The sequence below is a fragment of the Spea bombifrons genome, chromosome 7, assembly GCF_027358695.1.
Source record: "Spea bombifrons isolate aSpeBom1 chromosome 7, aSpeBom1.2.pri, whole genome shotgun sequence".
Classification (NCBI taxonomy): Eukaryota; Metazoa; Chordata; class Amphibia; order Anura; family Pelobatidae; genus Spea; species Spea bombifrons.
In genome coordinates, this window is record NC_071093.1 from 16168338 (window position 1) to 16185693 (window position 17356).

At 36.2% G+C, this 17356-nt stretch overlaps 1 protein-coding gene across 3 annotated transcripts in view; it reads right to left on the reverse strand.

The window, feature by feature from the left end:
• The window catches only part of NBEAL1 (neurobeachin like 1), a 54293-nt gene that overhangs the window by 22777 nt on the left and 14160 nt on the right, over positions 1–17356 (reverse strand). For 2 of the 3 annotated variants that reach the window (XM_053470659.1, XM_053470661.1), the window contains exons 3-18: positions 15816–15907; positions 15198–15359; positions 13677–13758; positions 12729–12856; positions 12108–12190; positions 11914–11999; positions 10543–10849; positions 9894–10000; positions 8734–8820; positions 5551–5634; positions 5358–5456; positions 4547–5112; positions 4104–4236; positions 3820–3939; positions 2399–2702; positions 391–476 (exon numbers count right to left, since the gene is read on the reverse strand). In XM_053470659.1, coding sequence (XP_053326634.1) covers positions 391–476; positions 2399–2702; positions 3820–3939; positions 4104–4236; positions 4547–5112; positions 5358–5456; positions 5551–5634; positions 8734–8820; positions 9894–10000; positions 10543–10849; positions 11914–11999; positions 12108–12190; positions 12729–12856; positions 13677–13758; positions 15198–15359; positions 15816–15907 — 2526 coding nt within the window. The remainder of the gene's footprint in view (positions 1–390; positions 477–2398; positions 2703–3819; positions 3940–4103; positions 4237–4546; positions 5113–5357; positions 5457–5550; positions 5635–8733; positions 8821–9893; positions 10001–10542; positions 10850–11913; positions 12000–12107; positions 12191–12728; positions 12857–13676; positions 13759–15197; positions 15360–15815; positions 15908–17356) is intronic. The other variant, XM_053470662.1, reaches the window with a different exon arrangement.

Here is a 17356-nt window from a genome sequence, read left to right on the forward strand (position 1 = left end):
TATGTCTCTTTCCTACTTTATATCCTTTATATTTCAAAACATTTCTCTTCTTAAAAGAAATCAACTCCCAATGTTATCTTTACACTATTAAAAGTATAAGGATGTTACAGAACTAACAAGCTGTGAATATGCAGGCAATACAAGGAAGAATTATAGGCATATCTGTCTGCAAATAGAATTTCAGCTAAAGAGAGTTTGTAAAGAATCACACTCTACTAATGAATAGCCCCACAGTAAAAGGCCCAAAAAATTGGTAACTTCTGGTAACTATCATACCAGAGTGTTTCCCAAATAGTTAATTGAGAAGTCATTGATTGGGGTGCAGCAGTGACTTAAAAATTACTAAGTATGAAAAAATATACATCTTTTTATTTTCAGAATTTAATTTACCTTTGGAGTATAACATATAAGCAGTTTGTTGGGTAAATCAGATAACTCAGATTCCTGTGATTTCCATGGACTCAAACAGTTTGGGCCTGGAAAAAACCAAAGATATAATTTTTGTCTTTTTTATTGTTTAACGTAACTCAGAAAAACTGAACATATATTACCGAAAGCTCAGTAGCGCTTTCAATATTTAATTTTGAACACAGGTTCGATTGAATTCCTTAGTTTAGCTTTGCCCATAACTATTGAATGCTGCAAATTGTCTGAAATGTTGGATTCCTGGTCCTTGAAATCTCTTTAAAATTAAGTTCACTCCCCCATGTGGTTTTGTTAATAACAACAGCTGACATAATCAATGGCATTAAAAGTTGAAAGTCAAATTATGTTATATTTTATTTCAGTAGGAGTTAAAGTATGCGATACCTAAAAAATGGCGTAAGCTAAAACTGATAATAGATATATCCCTAATAGTGTCGTAACTAGAAACCACAGGGCCCTGGTGCAAAAATTTCCCTAGCCGCCCCTCCCCCCAACTTCACCAAGCTACATGAACCACAATGCCACCTTTGCCCTAAGCAGCTTGCGAGTGCCCCCTTTGCCCCAAACAGCGTATCAGTGCTGTCCTAACCCCCAAACAGCCTGCGCCATTTTTTGCCCACAGCTTGTCAGTGCCCCAAAACAGCTTATCTGTGCCATCTTCCCCCGAAACAGCTGTTCTACACCATCACTGCCCCCAAGCAACAAGGTTGGAAGGGCCCTTTCTGAACGATTTTGAATCGGTATGAGGAGATCGCCCGGGACTAGAGAGATGGGCCCCATCACAATTGCGACTGCTGTATTTACGGCACTTATCCCGAAACAGAATAGGATTACTATGACAAAAGAAGGTAAATGCTTTCGTACCACAGTTTTTTCTGACTGCTTTTCATTGTGTGTTTGTTATATGGTATTGGAGCATTCACTGGGTATAGCAGTTCAACCTCTTTACAAGTATCATTTTCCACTGTACTGACTAAAATTTATTTTTAACAGGTTAGGTTTTTTAATTGCAGTCAGACTTGGTGTAGGAATTCATTAAACTGCTTGTAATAGTAGTTCCATTCTCTTTAGCAGCTATTATCAGTTTTTCCTTATATTATGTGATTTAGGAATTTGTAAGATGCGTCAGTGGCGGATGATGATGTATTGCACTTTTGTAACAGCTTATACTTAGGCGGTGTCTTGCTTCAGTGTGTCTTTTGTGTTGTGTTTTACTGTAGTATTTCTTTCCCTCCAGAGTTATGTTTTGGTGCAATCTGCATCTGTTGTGTCGTAGTTCCTTATTTTCGGGGTTTTGTTTTGGTGCAGTGTGTGTCTATCTTGAGTTGTGTTTTGAGGCAGTGTGGAACCTGAATGTGTGTGTGCGCGCGTGTGTGTGGGGGGGTCATTCTTGTAGTCTATGTGCAGCTGAACTTTCAGGAGAAGATTAATATGACAAAGGGCTATCAGGGGCACTGTTCGAATGTCAGATTCTGAGGCGTTAAATTTACAGTACGTTTTTTTATCGGTTCATTAGTACTACTGGGAGAACACTTATGTAGGTTCTTATGCTGCCTCTTGCTCTCTCTGGTATTGTGGTAGGTAAGTACTAGATCTTTGATGTTGCCAGTGATGCCAATGATAAAGTAATTGATGAGGGCATTGATGATGTACTTTTTATGTAATCACCATGCAACTGATGTTGTTTTCATGTCACCGAAGATGCCATTTCTGAAGTCATTAGCAAAAGCAAATGGAGGGAGTAAACTTTATTTCAAAAGAACTTTATCTTGTATTTCGCAGCTTTTGTCTGTTAACTTTTGCTATTTTGCCATTGAATATGTTTCTATATATATATATACAGTATTTTGTATATGTGCACTTTACTATTGCCAATTATTGTTATGTGTCTGCAGCTATATACAACTATATTAAAATATGGATTTTAGTTATTATTACAAAAACATTAAGACACAGTAGCTGGCCTACTTACCAGCCAAGTACAAAGCCTTAACTTGGGTTGCTTGTAGTGCCTCGTGTAGAATGAAAACAGAGCCAAGGTGCCCCTGAAGTGATGTGGGAGTCCCCCATTCACTATCCTGGGTACCAGCTGAAATAGATTTTGTTACAAAATCTGTCTTCCCCTGTGATCCAGTCCATGATGAGGTTGACAGAATACCACTCAATGATGATCTGCTGCTCCCGCTTGGAGGAGAAACAGGTGGGTCTGGAATTTGAGATGGGGGTGGAGTGTTGGTCCTCTGACCAGCTGATCCAATACAACATGAGGTGAAAGGCTAGAAGGGACCACAAAGAAAATAAACCAAAGATGACTAAATCTGCCAAACTCTAAAGCCAAGACATTCCTCTAACTAAAAATACTTCTGTGTTGGTTGGTCAGTTGGGCAGCTGCATTTCTAATAAATACAGAAGTATAACTCATTGACCCTTTTAAGACTACAAAAAGCAGAAAGACTTTGGTCAAAGATCCTGCCCTCACTCTTTCTGAAATAACCAACAGATTCAATCTAATTAGTTTAATGGAGTCTGCTGGGAGTAAATCAAAGTAAAACGTATTTATATGCATTATACTCCACATGCATTTTTTTTCTTTTTGGCACGGGCAAAATGCTACAGAACTGTTTTTGTATTCTTTTTCAACACTTCTGGGTTGGGACCAGCATTTAAAAAAAAAACATAATACAATTTTCTAGTGGAACAAAGTTTTTGGTTAGTTTTGTAAACTCCTTACATATTTTTAAATTATTTTTACTTGTACTTTTTTGCACTGTCCTACTCAGAAAGCAGTGCAAAAGCAATAGAGATCCACTTCAGGGATCCCTCTTGTAACACCAGTGTGTCCCCGTCATGGTGACATCACCGGGGTCCGTATAAGTATTTACTTTAATAATTATTTTTTTCTCTACTCTATCTCTGCCCTTCTGTAATCTAACTGCTGCTGATCACACAGCCATCAGGATTGCTATGCAGCCCTGCATTGAAAATAACAGCATAAAATCATCAACAATAAAAATTGTTGCTGAGACTAATACAGCAATATTCTTTTGTGTGTTTATTTAAGGTTATCAGTGACCCCATAATACAGGATTACAGGTAAAGAGTGTTCTTGGTAGCAACAAGTACACAATTACAGTAATCTAAAATGTCATAAAGCACAACAATGCACTTTAAATCATGGGAGATATCACATATAGATTGTGCTATCCAATTTATTGTCAATATGTATAGATTTTTTTAATATGTTTGTAAGAAGTCAGCTTTTGGACCATTAATAAACAAGACTCAGTGTTCTTGTTTGGACTCCATATAAGCTACACAGATGTCTACATGTCCTTTTACTGGGATAGTCAAGAGTTTTAAACCAAAGAAATAGCAGAAATCTTTGAAACCTACTTCACTCATGGACGGAAACTTGAGCGGGGCAGTGGCTTTCTGTTGTCCATTCACATAAATACAGACAAGGCTTTGTCCAAAGGGTCTTTTTCCAGGCACATGTACTATTGCTATACTGTGCTGTTAAAACAGTACAATAAAAAAAATAAACAAAATATATTAATCAGTTACATTTTATTTTGTATGTATCTTACGCCAGTATGAAGCTACTGTGAAAATGTTGCTTTTTGGATGTGGTCTGTTAATATGGGATTTTCACAATACGTCCTTAAAGTGAACCTTACCCACAGGGAATCACAAAAGCAATAATCAGGAAGCGTAACTGTTGCATATTCTTTTTTCGTGCAAACTGCAACAGCTAGAACTCCTGTGGATGAGATGAAAGCTTCAAATCCCATGCCGCTATCTGTAAAAAAGCTGAAAAAATGGTGTAGGATTTAACACTGGAGTTTAAAAAGATGTATATTAAAAGGTGCTGTTTACCTACTGTTTAACACTTTTGTAACTAAATATGGGATAATAAACATCATTCTTGCATTAATGAATGCCCAAACCCTTGACAGAAATTATTTAATGAGGTAAAAAATAAAATGACAGCTCTAGCGAAGAATATTTGGCATACTAAAATTAAATGTTTTAAGTGGAAAAGCCCTTAATTTCTATTGGTAATTAGTACCTAGGTTAGCTATTTAATTTAACATCTAAATCTGTACTCAGACATACATACCTGTATAACTGTTTCCTCTTCCCCCCAAGAATTGACTGATCTTGATCCAAACAAAACCAAGCAAAAAAGCTGAATGCAGATCCAGGCCATTTCTGAATAGTGGGCACAGCAATGCCCGCAAAGCTATGGGACAAGTTAAAGTACTGCAAGGCACTTTCCAATCCTTGCTTCCGCGCTATAGCAAGCAAGGCACGTGTTACAGGAATAACGTAGGGGTGGCTCTGCTTGTGATCATCAACACGCAGTATTCCGATAAGATGGAACAGCTCCTCTGAACTCATCGACAGGCTACCCAACGAACCCAGGAGGGCAATCAAATTCTCAGCACAGCACCGGTGCAGCGAGAGGTGAGAGTTTAAAGTGTTTATGATGCGAATGACCATGCTGGCATTCACGCACATTGTGCGGCTTTGCTTGTTTATGCAGCAGATCCTTTTCAGCCAGTCAGAGATAAAGATTTGTAAGTCATGGGATTCTATCTCCGGAAGCCACCGAATGAGCAGCAGCAAGGGTTGGACATTACTGATGCCTAGAATTCCAACAGAAGTATGTTCTCCTTCGACAGCCTGCAAGTTAAATTATATGAATTGTAATTTTTTTAGATCATACCATGGGTAGCAATATGCGTGTGTGTATTTATGTGAAGGAAATAAAATATAGTTATGAAACAGATAAGTAAAGACTCATTTTTCTCATTATAAATGAGCAAAGACTCATTTCACAGTAAATTCCATGAAGCGCCAAAAAAAGTGCTTGGTTCCTATGAAGACAAACATACATAAAACAAAAATGATCGTGTTTGTAAACCTACCATATTAAAAAGCTCCTCCAGCAAGAACCTTGATGGCTGACCCAAAGACTTTAAAACCTCAAACAAGTGTGTGTACCCAATTCTTTCCTTAAATACTTCCTTAAAAGAGAAAAATTATACAGTTTGGCGGTAAGAACTCAAACTTACAAGGTTAAAAACACCATTAAAAATGTGTTTCCAGATCACAATTTACCTTTGCAGCAGGAGACTTGTGCTTTACAGCTGTAAGTGCTTGAATAGTGTTGACTGTCAAGCAGTCGAGTCTTTCCTGAAATACCTGCATTTCATGAAAATAAAAACAAGGGAAGAGCAAACAGCAAAAAGTTAAACTTCACTTAGATTTGGATCCATTTTATGAATTTCAAACATCTTCAGTGAAATTGTGAATTTCATGTAACCCAACAGACAACCACCACAAGTCCCTCCACCAGCACCAGGAGAAAAAAAGGCCAATAAAGCAATGGACAGGGAAAAAGAAAACACACATGCTCTTGGGGCGAACAATTTAGTTTCCTCTGAGATGTCCTACATCAAAACCACACTTTTGCGCTACTTCTTAAAATGTAAAATGTATGGCGAAACAAGATATTATATATGAAAAATGGAATTCAATAACATAAGAAGCAATCTGTCAAATGGCAACCTTCTAATTTCTGATTTACTACATTTTATGTTTAAAGAGGAATCCTTCTTAATACTAGCATCACTTAAAGAGACACTCCACTCCAGCCATCAAACGCATTTTAACACGGTCTCGTTAAGTGTTCATGCTGTGCTGAAATGCACTAGGGGATAATGTATTCCCCCCAGGTTTTTCTGTGCAGGAGATGTGATCTGCCGAACATATCTCCATGCATGCGATATATTTACCATAAGTCAGATCCTGCGCTGGCTCAGCTAACACTGTGGGTGGAGGTCTTTTTGGATTCTGGAGCACGTGTGTGGAAAGTGCCCCCATTAAGTTCAACAGAAGCACTTATCCTACCTGCTTCATCCTGCAAACTGATGGCAGGAATTATCTGACCATGAAGATGGAATTCTGCAGATTCTACATCAGTTAAGTGTTTCTGGTTTTATATATTACCCTTTTTTAAGGAATGCATATTAAAGTACTGACAGGGGGGGTGGGCTGTCACAAACAGTAAATGGCCCCATCAAACTTTCACAAAATACACTATTATAAAAACTTTATTGTAGCTTTAAGGTCTGTTATTTTGTTTCAATGTACTATACAATGGCATACAGCCTATGGTAAATTTCTGAATTCCCCCAGAGGGATCTGCTAATAAATCACATACTTTGACATAAAGACTTTTGTAATGTAACCACAATTTTTAAATAAATCGTGAAACAAAACTAAGTTGTCTTTCATGCTAAACTGCATTACTGTATACAATATTTTATATAAAACTCATAGAAAAATATATAGATTTTCCCTTTAAAAACCATTTGCCTTAGGATACAAAGCACATTTAACTGTCGTAAAAAAAAGTTCTAGAATATTTACTCTTCAAGTAGTTAATATTGTCTTGTAAAATGTGAAAAAAAGTCTTGTGTGTAAATTACTGGGTAAGCAGAAATTCACAAGTATGCAAATCATATGCATTACTCACAGAATAACACAATTTCATAAGAAAGAAACGGGCATAACGTTCCTTTCAAAAATTTTCGGCCAGTCTATTACAATTCAGCGAAAATAAACATGCTGGTTGGCTCTTAAAGAGATGCTTAAAAATTTTTGGGAAAAAAGAATTTTAATCTGTTTTCATTATACATTTCAGATTCACTGGGAAGCTTTTTATGCGATGGGTAGTTTTTCTCAATATTTCACTTCTACATTCATCACCATCATTCTTCTTTGTATATCTGTGCAACATTGAATTTAAACTGAGCTACACCAAATAGTCCACCATAAGTTGGATTTAACCAGTTATAGGCAATTCCTAAAATTAGCATTGCATAATATATGGCAGAGAAGGAAATTTACCATTAATAAAGGGTTATTAGTTTATCCCGGTAACAACTGCAAATGGTCAGGTTCTATGTATGAAAACATACTGAAATATTTATGAATACAAGGTTATATTTTCACTTTGGAGGGTAACTGGGAAAAACACATAGTACTGTTTTTATGTGTGTTAAATAACTCCAAATATATTAACCTAAAACTGTTTTTTGAAACATGCAAGAGCACCAAGCACCATCACCAAACATTCAAGTTTAGAATACGTACATAGAAGCCCAGAATACCAATCCACGGAAATGCAAGGCAGGAAAACTTTGAAATTATAAACTACTATTGCTATTACCAGTCTGAATCTTTTACCCATCACTTTACATAAACTCAGCTTGAGTAAGAACAAAGTGTTGATATCACAGATAGAATAAACCTCCAAGAAATCAAAGTTGTGTACAAAGGTTTGCCCAAATTCGGATTCTTTTTTTATTTTCTTAAATGTAAGAGCTGTACATACAAAGGCTTTCTGGTTTCCATAGAGGCAGCTAGGGGAGTTGTTAAATGAGAAGGTCTAACTCTAATAACGAAATAATGCTTGCACCTAAATGCATTGGAATCCACGCAAAATGGACTTCAATATTCACTAAAAATAATATAAAATCGGGAACTAGACTGTTCCTTTAACATTGGCAAGCCGCTCTGTTCTTCAAATTGTTTTTTTTTCCCTTCAGAAACATACTTATGATGACTGTAACCATGGTGTTTAATATGAATTTCACCAGAGCATAGCAGTTGGCTCCAAAAACACCTCTGGCTTATCTAGGTATAGTAGTTCAGATATTAACTTTAGTGATAAAATCACAAGTGAGCGTTCTTTCTGATGACTATTTCATAATGTTTGATGTATTTCTTACAGTTTTTGTCTTGACTTCAACAGTTCCACTTTGCATTCATTTCTGTCAGCACATGCCTTAGATTAAGGCTTAATAATTCAGTTAAATTTTGAGCAACTACATAAAAAGACTTGATAACCTGTTCCACTTACCTATCGCCTTAATTGCTAAATTAACATAATTGCTAAAGGGTTTTCTAATGATTATTTAGCCTTTGAAACTTAAACATGGATCAGCGAACACAGTGTTCCAATGTTTAGTGAATTAAACATTTTTTGTCACTGCAAAGGTGTACTTTGTGAAACTATTCTGTGTTATGTGCTACATACTTTACTAGGACTTTTCTAAAAACACCTCAAACACTTAGACCGAAGAAAAATGTAGTATTGATAAAAAGGTAATCACAAAAGTCACAAATAATAACACAAAGAGTAAAGAGTATGTATTTAAGCTGAGTTAAAGTAAAGTGGTAGAGTTTTTAGTCTACAGGGCATTCAGATGGTTTTTAGCTGTAGACTACATATACCTGATTTTCATTCATTTCTGTCAGTAATTTGTTGGCAAGGTCTTTTTCACTCTTGTCTGCCCCTGTAGTGTTAGCGCTTAACAAAAGCTGCGGGATGGAGACAAGAACATTGCAGAGAGGTGGATTAACTGTGAGCAGCAGCCACTAAATGAGAGGGATTATCAGACCGGGTGCTCAACAGGACATGCATGTTACAATTTACCCATTTCAGCAAGTCTGCAGGAACTCTGGATTGCATTTTTTTCCAGTTTGATTACATAATTTGAGATCTATTATGACAGCACTAAGTTTGAATACAATTTAGTTCAACCTTAAGAATATAAATCATTGTTACATCACCCCTGTACAAATTGTTTGGTCATTTGATTACTATGAGTCATATAAGATTCGGAAATATTTCTTTTATTCCTCCATTTCATGCAAATCGATTTAGTCAGTGAAAAGGTAGAACCATCCATTAAACTGACAGCAGTAAAAAAAAAATGTGTTACAGGGTTACATACATAAATTTAATTATACATACATATTATACACATACATATATATGTATATATACATATACACACACATACACACGAATAATAAGTTGGATGACTTTATAGCATGTTGTCTGGGATGGTGCACACAGAGAAATCTTTCTGCAAGTTTCCCAGCAAAGTATTTTACATGATCATAAAAGCCCGTTATCACCCATTAAAGGTATTTCAGTCCAAAAACCCATGCACGCGCTAGAGATGTTTAGAGAAATATTTAAGATCAATATGGAAAGGTGCCCACTTGCAATTACATTTTAGCACACATCATTCCAGAGTTTTAAACTGCTTTTGATGGATAGATTATAATGCATTGCTACTGGTGGGAATAATCTGAAATTGTGTGTCACTGTTTCCTTAATAAAGCCACAATATAAACATTGTTTGAGATGATTACATATTGCTGTTTAGGTAGGTCATGGCTTTACCATTTTGTTGCCCAATGCATTACTTTTCAATGGTATCAGAGGAGCATTACACAGCATTAATTTTTTTTGTCCACAAACCAAGCCTGCTTACTTTGTTATGTCTTTTGACTTTAAAGGATCATTATGGTCAATATGAACATGGCAGACAGATACCAAAACAGAAGTTATCAAAACGCACCCATTTTTCTTTCAAACTTACCCTGCAATTCTGAAGTAGCCGGATGAGGTGCTCGAAACAATTGCTGTTTAGAAAAATAGCTTGAAGGACAGGCCTGTCTGCACAATTTAACATGGCAGTCATACATTCTGCAAGAATCAAAGAACATGCATAGAGACAGATTACTACAAAGAAATTCCACTCAAACATATATATTAGTTGCATAAACTCTGAATTTTGAATGAATGTTTAAAAAGTTCAGTTTCTTGTTTCCTTTTTTGGGCAATAGATCCTCAGTGGCATGGGGCATTAATACCATATTTTAGGAATGGCAAAGAGGAAGAAGCAAGCGGAAACTGTCGTGCATTGGGGATATCAGGTGCTGTATGGGTGAAGGTTTTTGGGTAAGGGCTGATACACATAAGGAAGTGGGATCATGGAGGGCAAGTACGCAAAAAGAAACTGTATACAGATTTTACAGAAAAATATATCCCAAATTATGGGCCTATCAACTTCCATATACTGTGTCAATTTCTTCCATACTACACCGATTTGCTGTTCCATGTGTTCCCACCTATGCTCCCAACAAAAACAAATGCAATCGCACCATTCATTAAATAATCAGTCAATACCACACAGCTTCATAAGATCATTAAAAAGGTAAGAAGAACTGTTAGTCTAAGAAACCTACTTAACATCTTGATTTGTAGTGTGATGAATCTGTTTTCCCATTGTCTGGATCTCCTCAAGCTTGGTAATGCTGAATGATCAGAGTTCAGTAGCTTAAAATAGTTTTCTAGAATCGTGCTTATCTCCACCTGCCGCTGGTCCGAGCTGCTGACCAACAGGATGTGCACCACTTCAGTCAAACATTTGAGAGTTATCTCGGCCTTCCGACTCACTTCATTGCCGTCACAGTGATCCCAAGTGTCACAGTCTGCTAGGACTCGCATTAGGACCTCCATGGTGGCAGGAGAAATGACCTGGAGAGCATTTCTCTAAAAAAAAAAATTAAAAAAAAAAAAAAATTTAATAAATACAATTAAAAAAAAAAAAGGATACAGAACACAGAACATATTTTACAGGTATTGTACATTTCATGTTGTTTAATTTCTTCAATATAAAATATAGTAAATAACCTGTTTTTAATCAAAATTAACTGCAGTCAGCAATACACTCTAAAGGAAGCTTTTGGCATACTGAAAACTACAATTACTTTTGTTGCACTAAATAACCTTACTGAGGAGTCACACAGGGTGGAAATTCCACCATGACAATATTTTATCACATAAATTATTTTTTTTAAACACATCTCAATTTAGCTCCTATAAACAGATCTGAACTTTTCAAACTTCCAAATTTAAAACTGCACACCCAGCATCTTTACAGAGGTCAAAATCTGTTATCAAAAATTTAAAAATAATTACACATATACAGAGTATCTATATCATCCAATTGGAGAAAGGTGCACAATGTCAAATATCTCTTATATATATTATATATACACACAAACATACACAACCCTTATATCATTTGGAATTGCCAGTTGCTGGGGCTTAAAGCAGCGCGCTATGAGGGGACCTTAACTGTACGCCCATCCAGCGTGACTGACAATTCAAACCAAGGCTCTCTGACAGAATGTGTTGTGTGCAGAAAGGGAAGAACTGCCAACTAATGTTTTGTGCTGAGAGAAGGTCTAACATGTTGCAGTGGGGGAAGGCCTGCTGGATAGCGTTGTGTGCAGGGGTGATCAAGTATAGAGAAGACTGGAACAAAATAAAGAGTGGGGAGACATGTCCAGGAAATTTGTGTGCAGAATTAGTTTTTAATACTAGTACACTAAAAAGCTTGGGTGGAAAGTCAAAGCTTGTTGTGGAAATTGAAGGTACTCAGAAGTATCTAGTGGAGTCTTCATCTGTTTCTAAAGTTGCCATTGGAAAGGAGTGAGTGTGTCTTATGAGACTAAGAAGCCAAATATCCTTGTGCCTAAAGATACCAGACTGTTCAACACAGTAACCAGACAGTATTAACATATAAATATGTATTTATTAGATGTGTTTACCTGTCCCCCAGACAGAATTGCTCCAAAGAGATGCAACAGGCAACACTTTAAGCTTTCTTTGAGATGTTCACTTTCTTGGAAACACTCTGCAAATTGAACACAGACACATCTAAAGCACTTGCTTTAAATTTACTTGGTAACTCAAACTTCAGCAACTTTTTGCATCCAGTTAGATATAAATTTGAAATGCTCACGGTAAAAGAAAGGAATAAATTCCACAGTGAGTGCTGCTGCTTTGTACTTCTGTCTGCTCTTCTCCACTGGGCTTATAACTCTTCTGTGAGGCAACAAAGCATAACATTATCTAAATTAAACTGCTTATTTTATACAAATAATTCTGGAACAATATGCCCATACACAGTCATCTACAAAACCGTTTACATAGTTTTTTCCTTTTAAATAGGTACTTATGCTGCACAAATGTTTTCAAACAAATTAATTCCCCTTTTATGAACTCATCTTCCTCCCACTCAAGGGTAATGTGGCACCTTATTGCCTGGTGAGCAAGTAAAGCCCCTCAAGCTACCAATCAGTGGTGGCAATTGTCACACCACAGTGTGGATGTGAAAAAATGTGTGTAATAAAATATAAAATAGTAATGTTTACATTTTTAAATTAATCTGTCTTGCTAATGTATTAAGTGTGATGAAAATTAATGGTTGTATGTAAATAATAATAATAATATGGTATATATAAATATGTATATTTCCAGTTTATCATGTGAATTGCTACCTTCTATTGAAGCATTTAGGTAAGTCATGAAAGTAAAAGATGAGGTTACATGTAACGTTTCAATGTCTGACAAAATAACTTACCCTGAAACTGTGTGCCTCCAGTTTCGATATGGATCATACAGGCTCTCACAAAAGACCAAGGCATGTCTCACAAAGTCCTCAATGGATGATTGATCCATCACTTCCTTTTCTTTAGTTTTGCTTTTCAACTGCAAATCCAGATCCGGTTTTAAACATTTAACTCTGAATTTTAAGTATCTTTACAACTTAAATGTTTGATAATTGTAATCCTTAATAAAATATGAATGCATAATTATAATTATTTGGATTAATTTATTTATTACATTGGACTTAAGAAACTAATGTGCCTTGATGCTTCTGCCCATTCAGTAAAGATTGAGCAGACTGAACAAGCATCTTGCTTTAATGGCTAATAGCTTCCATTGCTACTCTGAACTGGTGAATTCTCAAGCAGCCAGGTGGCTATGACACTGGAATTTTACTCCTGGCAACCAACTAAGTGGGCTGCCGTTATGTATTAAGAGAAAATGAAATGCATGAACGAAGGCAGAAAACGCATTGCCTAACAGGCAACATTTGAGTTTCTACTAGACTTGTGCCTAAATGGCGTTTATAATATCACTACGTACACACTTGTAAAACATTTATTGCGTTGGCTTAAGACATCTTTGAACAGTTGACAGTTGACAGAAGAGAAACGTTATCCAGAGCTGCCAGAGGAAATACACGGGGTCATACAAAATGTATGTAAATGTTTGGAATACCTTCAAACACATGATACTCCCTGAAATGGTTTAAGCAGTGCCCCATTTAGCCACATGGCTATACTGGAGCACATTATTTTTGTCTAATTGTCCTACTGATCAGAAGCAGAACTGTAGCCACAGGAGTATAAGCCTGGTGCTTTATGCTGAATTACCATTTGCGTTTATTTAATATAAAAAAAAAAAGTTTCGACACTATGGAAGTACAATCCAAACAAATTCTAGAAAACTAACATGATATTACCTGCTGCACATAAAGTGTTGTCATTGTGATCACATGGTTAATGTAAGAACAGCATCCAATCTCCTCTACATTAGACAGGTTTCTGAAAGAGTACGTTTATTATGTGTTAGATCAAAAAATGCAATATGAACAATATACCTTTAATACATAATGGAAAACTTTAGAGAAGTTGTAAATGTAAAATGCTTTTTTTAGTTTTATTTGCGATTATCAGGAAAGATATAATAAAAACAACAAGGCTGCTGGAAGAACAGTAGAATATTACAGCTGGGAATTGTCCAGTAGATGTTATGATTATTAGGCTCCAATAGAAGTCAAATATATAGTAAAAAATAAAAACAATATATATTTTTAGTGAGATGCCGGTTAATTTTTCTTTCTAAAACGTTTAACTGGCAAGACTTAATTTTACAGAAGAGTAAAACCTGTAAAGGTGGGCAACAATACATTTGTTGCAAGCATATCATTCATTACATAGTGGGATTACAATGAATGGCATTATGGTTGTTTGGTTTCTTATGAAAACTGCAAGGACAGAAACGGGTAGGCATAGGGGGATCAAGGTTGGGTTTAATGTCTCCTGGAGTATGAGGAGGAAGAGATAAGAGGTGAGGCTTTGATTTTGGGGAATGTGCTGTTTTTCTTAAGTTTTGTTAGAAGTAAGCAAGGTTTAAAGAGGGGAGAGAAATGCGTGTGATGTGCACTGGGATGATGAGAGAAAAAAAGTGTGATGTGAACTGTAATGGGCTTGTTCGTAATGGGGAGTGATAAAAAGAATATTTATGGAGAGTGGGGCATAAGAATTAGCAGAACGGGAAGTAAGAAACTACAATGGCTGGAAGAAGCCAGCTAAGTCAATTCTGCCTAGTGGTACCCAAAAGGAGATGGTGTTTCGGTTTTCATCCAGTTTAACTAATCTGTCCACATGTGAAGCATTCGCTTAGGAGTGAACATGTGCAGCTACAGTGCTGTTCCAGGCAAAGGCTGGTAATTATATAGGACTTCCTCATAAGTAATAAATCAATTGGGTTACATATAGGAAGCAGGTTTTTCACACAGATATCAACAATTAGAAAAATTATCAAAAGTTGACCATTTGAAACCAACAGGCTATAGAGACAGATAGACATGCCAAAAAAAGATATATTTTAAAAAGATACAGAATAATTAGTGCGGTTTGGAAGAGGTTGATAATGCTCATGCATTATGCACAAAAGACAGACTGCGCAAATTTGCAAAACTGTTGAATGGAAAGCAAAAGCCTGCTTTATTTCCCCTTTGTTATATGATGTGGTGCATAAACCGAGGCGCTGCCCTTTGGCATCTCTGTATCCAGAGAAACCCAAGGTGCTTAGTGAAACATTTTAATCAAACTAAGATTAGACTTCTTGCTGTGATTAGCAGACTTAGCATTTTGCCATAAACAAGGCACAGAAAATGTCATCTCCTCTCTGTATAGAGAATATCTTTATAAATCCCACACGTAACATAACACCACATTGACAATGAAAAGCGCAGTACCGGCAAATTATGATGAAAAATTTGACAAGCAACAGTGATAGTGTTTGTTGTTCCTCCTCCAAGCCGTTCGCTGTCTTCTGCACGCAGTATAGCAGCTGAAGTCGAAGTACTTGCAGTATATGGTCTGGAAGCAGAGATAATCCTGGTGGCTCATCATCAACCCTAGAGAAAAAGGAATCAAAACAAGGTGAATTACTGAGCCTATTAGACACACACTATACTGCCATTTTGCCAATTCAACCTTTCTTATAAAAATAGTGTGTGTTGTGTGGCAAATACTAATCAGCTGAATAAGCATCCAGATTTAAAAAATGTCTAATGCCCAGAAGCCCTTCTACAACATGTAACAGGTTGATGTTAATAATAATGAGTACAAAATTAATTTATCTTTTATTTATATTGCGCCAACAGTTTATGCAGCGCTTAATACAATACAATACAGATATTCAAGACTAGAATTGACAGACTAAGACAAACCAATACATTAGGTGAAGGATATCAATCATCTTTGAACTGAATAAGCCTATCAGGTACTCCCAAGAGATATTTCACCAAATAATTGGATCTTACATTAAAAAGGTATTCAGTTCACTTTAATAGGTTAGCTGAAAGTAGTACCTGGTTGGCATTTCGTCAAAGTCAACATCGAGAAATTGTTCATAGCTAGATACAAAGCTTTCCAACCATAGGCGGAGATAGTCTGGATCTTTCTACAACACAGAGAACAGGAGTAAAATGATACAGTGAAATAACAGCCGGGGGAAAAATACATTGAAACCACATACGGTTGTAAAAACCATGACAAACAACAAACAAGGACCTGCACACAAGTTATGCAATATATTTACTATTAACACACAAACTAATGTAATCATAAATTGTTGGCAAAAAAATACAATATCCTTGCTCTGGTTTATAAAAGGCCAACCCTAATAACGTTCACCCGCAAGAGCCAAGCCCAAACACACACACACACACAATGAAGAGTTACAATTATTTTGATGGCTCACTGAATTATACTGGGCAACCCCTGCTCTTGTAGGAGACACTCACCGAGGTTAGCCCTTTAAAAATTAGCACATAGTGAAGTCACTTAGTTGAAGCGTTCAGTTCCCCTGTACACTTCTTGGGTGATGAACTTTTTTCTTTCAAACCCGTTTGTACAACTTATAGAAAGTTCCCAGATACCTTAACAGATATAAGATACTATTTTCCATTACAGGGTGCAAATTTTTCCAGATTCAGCAAGAATGAACTGCATGTTCAGTGCATAATCCAGGATTATCAACAAATCCTGACAAATGCTGGTTTACAATGAGCTGCTGTGGCATGTTACCCACATGACATACAGTAATTAGCAGAATGAAAATTCAAATATATTTACTTAAAATAACAGTACATTCTTTCATACTGAATGCTACTGCGTTATAGTTTATCTTTCAAATGTCTGTGGTGAATAGGTTGTATTAGTATATGTACAACTACACGCAACATCTTTGTATGATAACAAATATCATTACAAATTAATTAACTGTTATTTTAAGTTTTCATTAAATATCAACTTCAGGAAAGGTTTCTGTGACAAGATTTTCAAGGTCAAATTATATATACTTGGTCATACTAGAAAACAAAGTCTCCTGGGGACCGGCAGGCTGGGATCTCAGCCAAAACAGGGAGTGCATCTAGGGCAGGGCATAAATTCCTTCCGTGTTGCATTGCAACATTAATCTTCGCTACGCAATACCCTCCACATGGTACTTAGGTTCCAAAAGTCTAAATGAGATCACGTTTATGTAAAGAATGCCAGCGGATAAAATAATTTAAAAAAATTAAAAATTTTAAGGGAAAGTTCTACAGAAGAAAATATATTTTACAGTAATGTATACACAACTTTTGGTTGACATCGACAAAAAATATGGTTTTATGTATTTTTGCTAGGTTTAACTTCTTCTGCAGACTGCCTTTGTTGTCATTCATGATATTTTGAGTTACTCCTGCTCAAACACCACACTGAGCCGATTCTTTATGGCAATGCTAATGAAGTCTATTCATCCATAGGCTTTCATTGTATTGTCTACCACAGGTAGTATGAAGAGGAGTAGGGATTGTTGTCTAGCAGATTTGCCTGGATAACAGAGCTAGAACACCTACAAATAGCT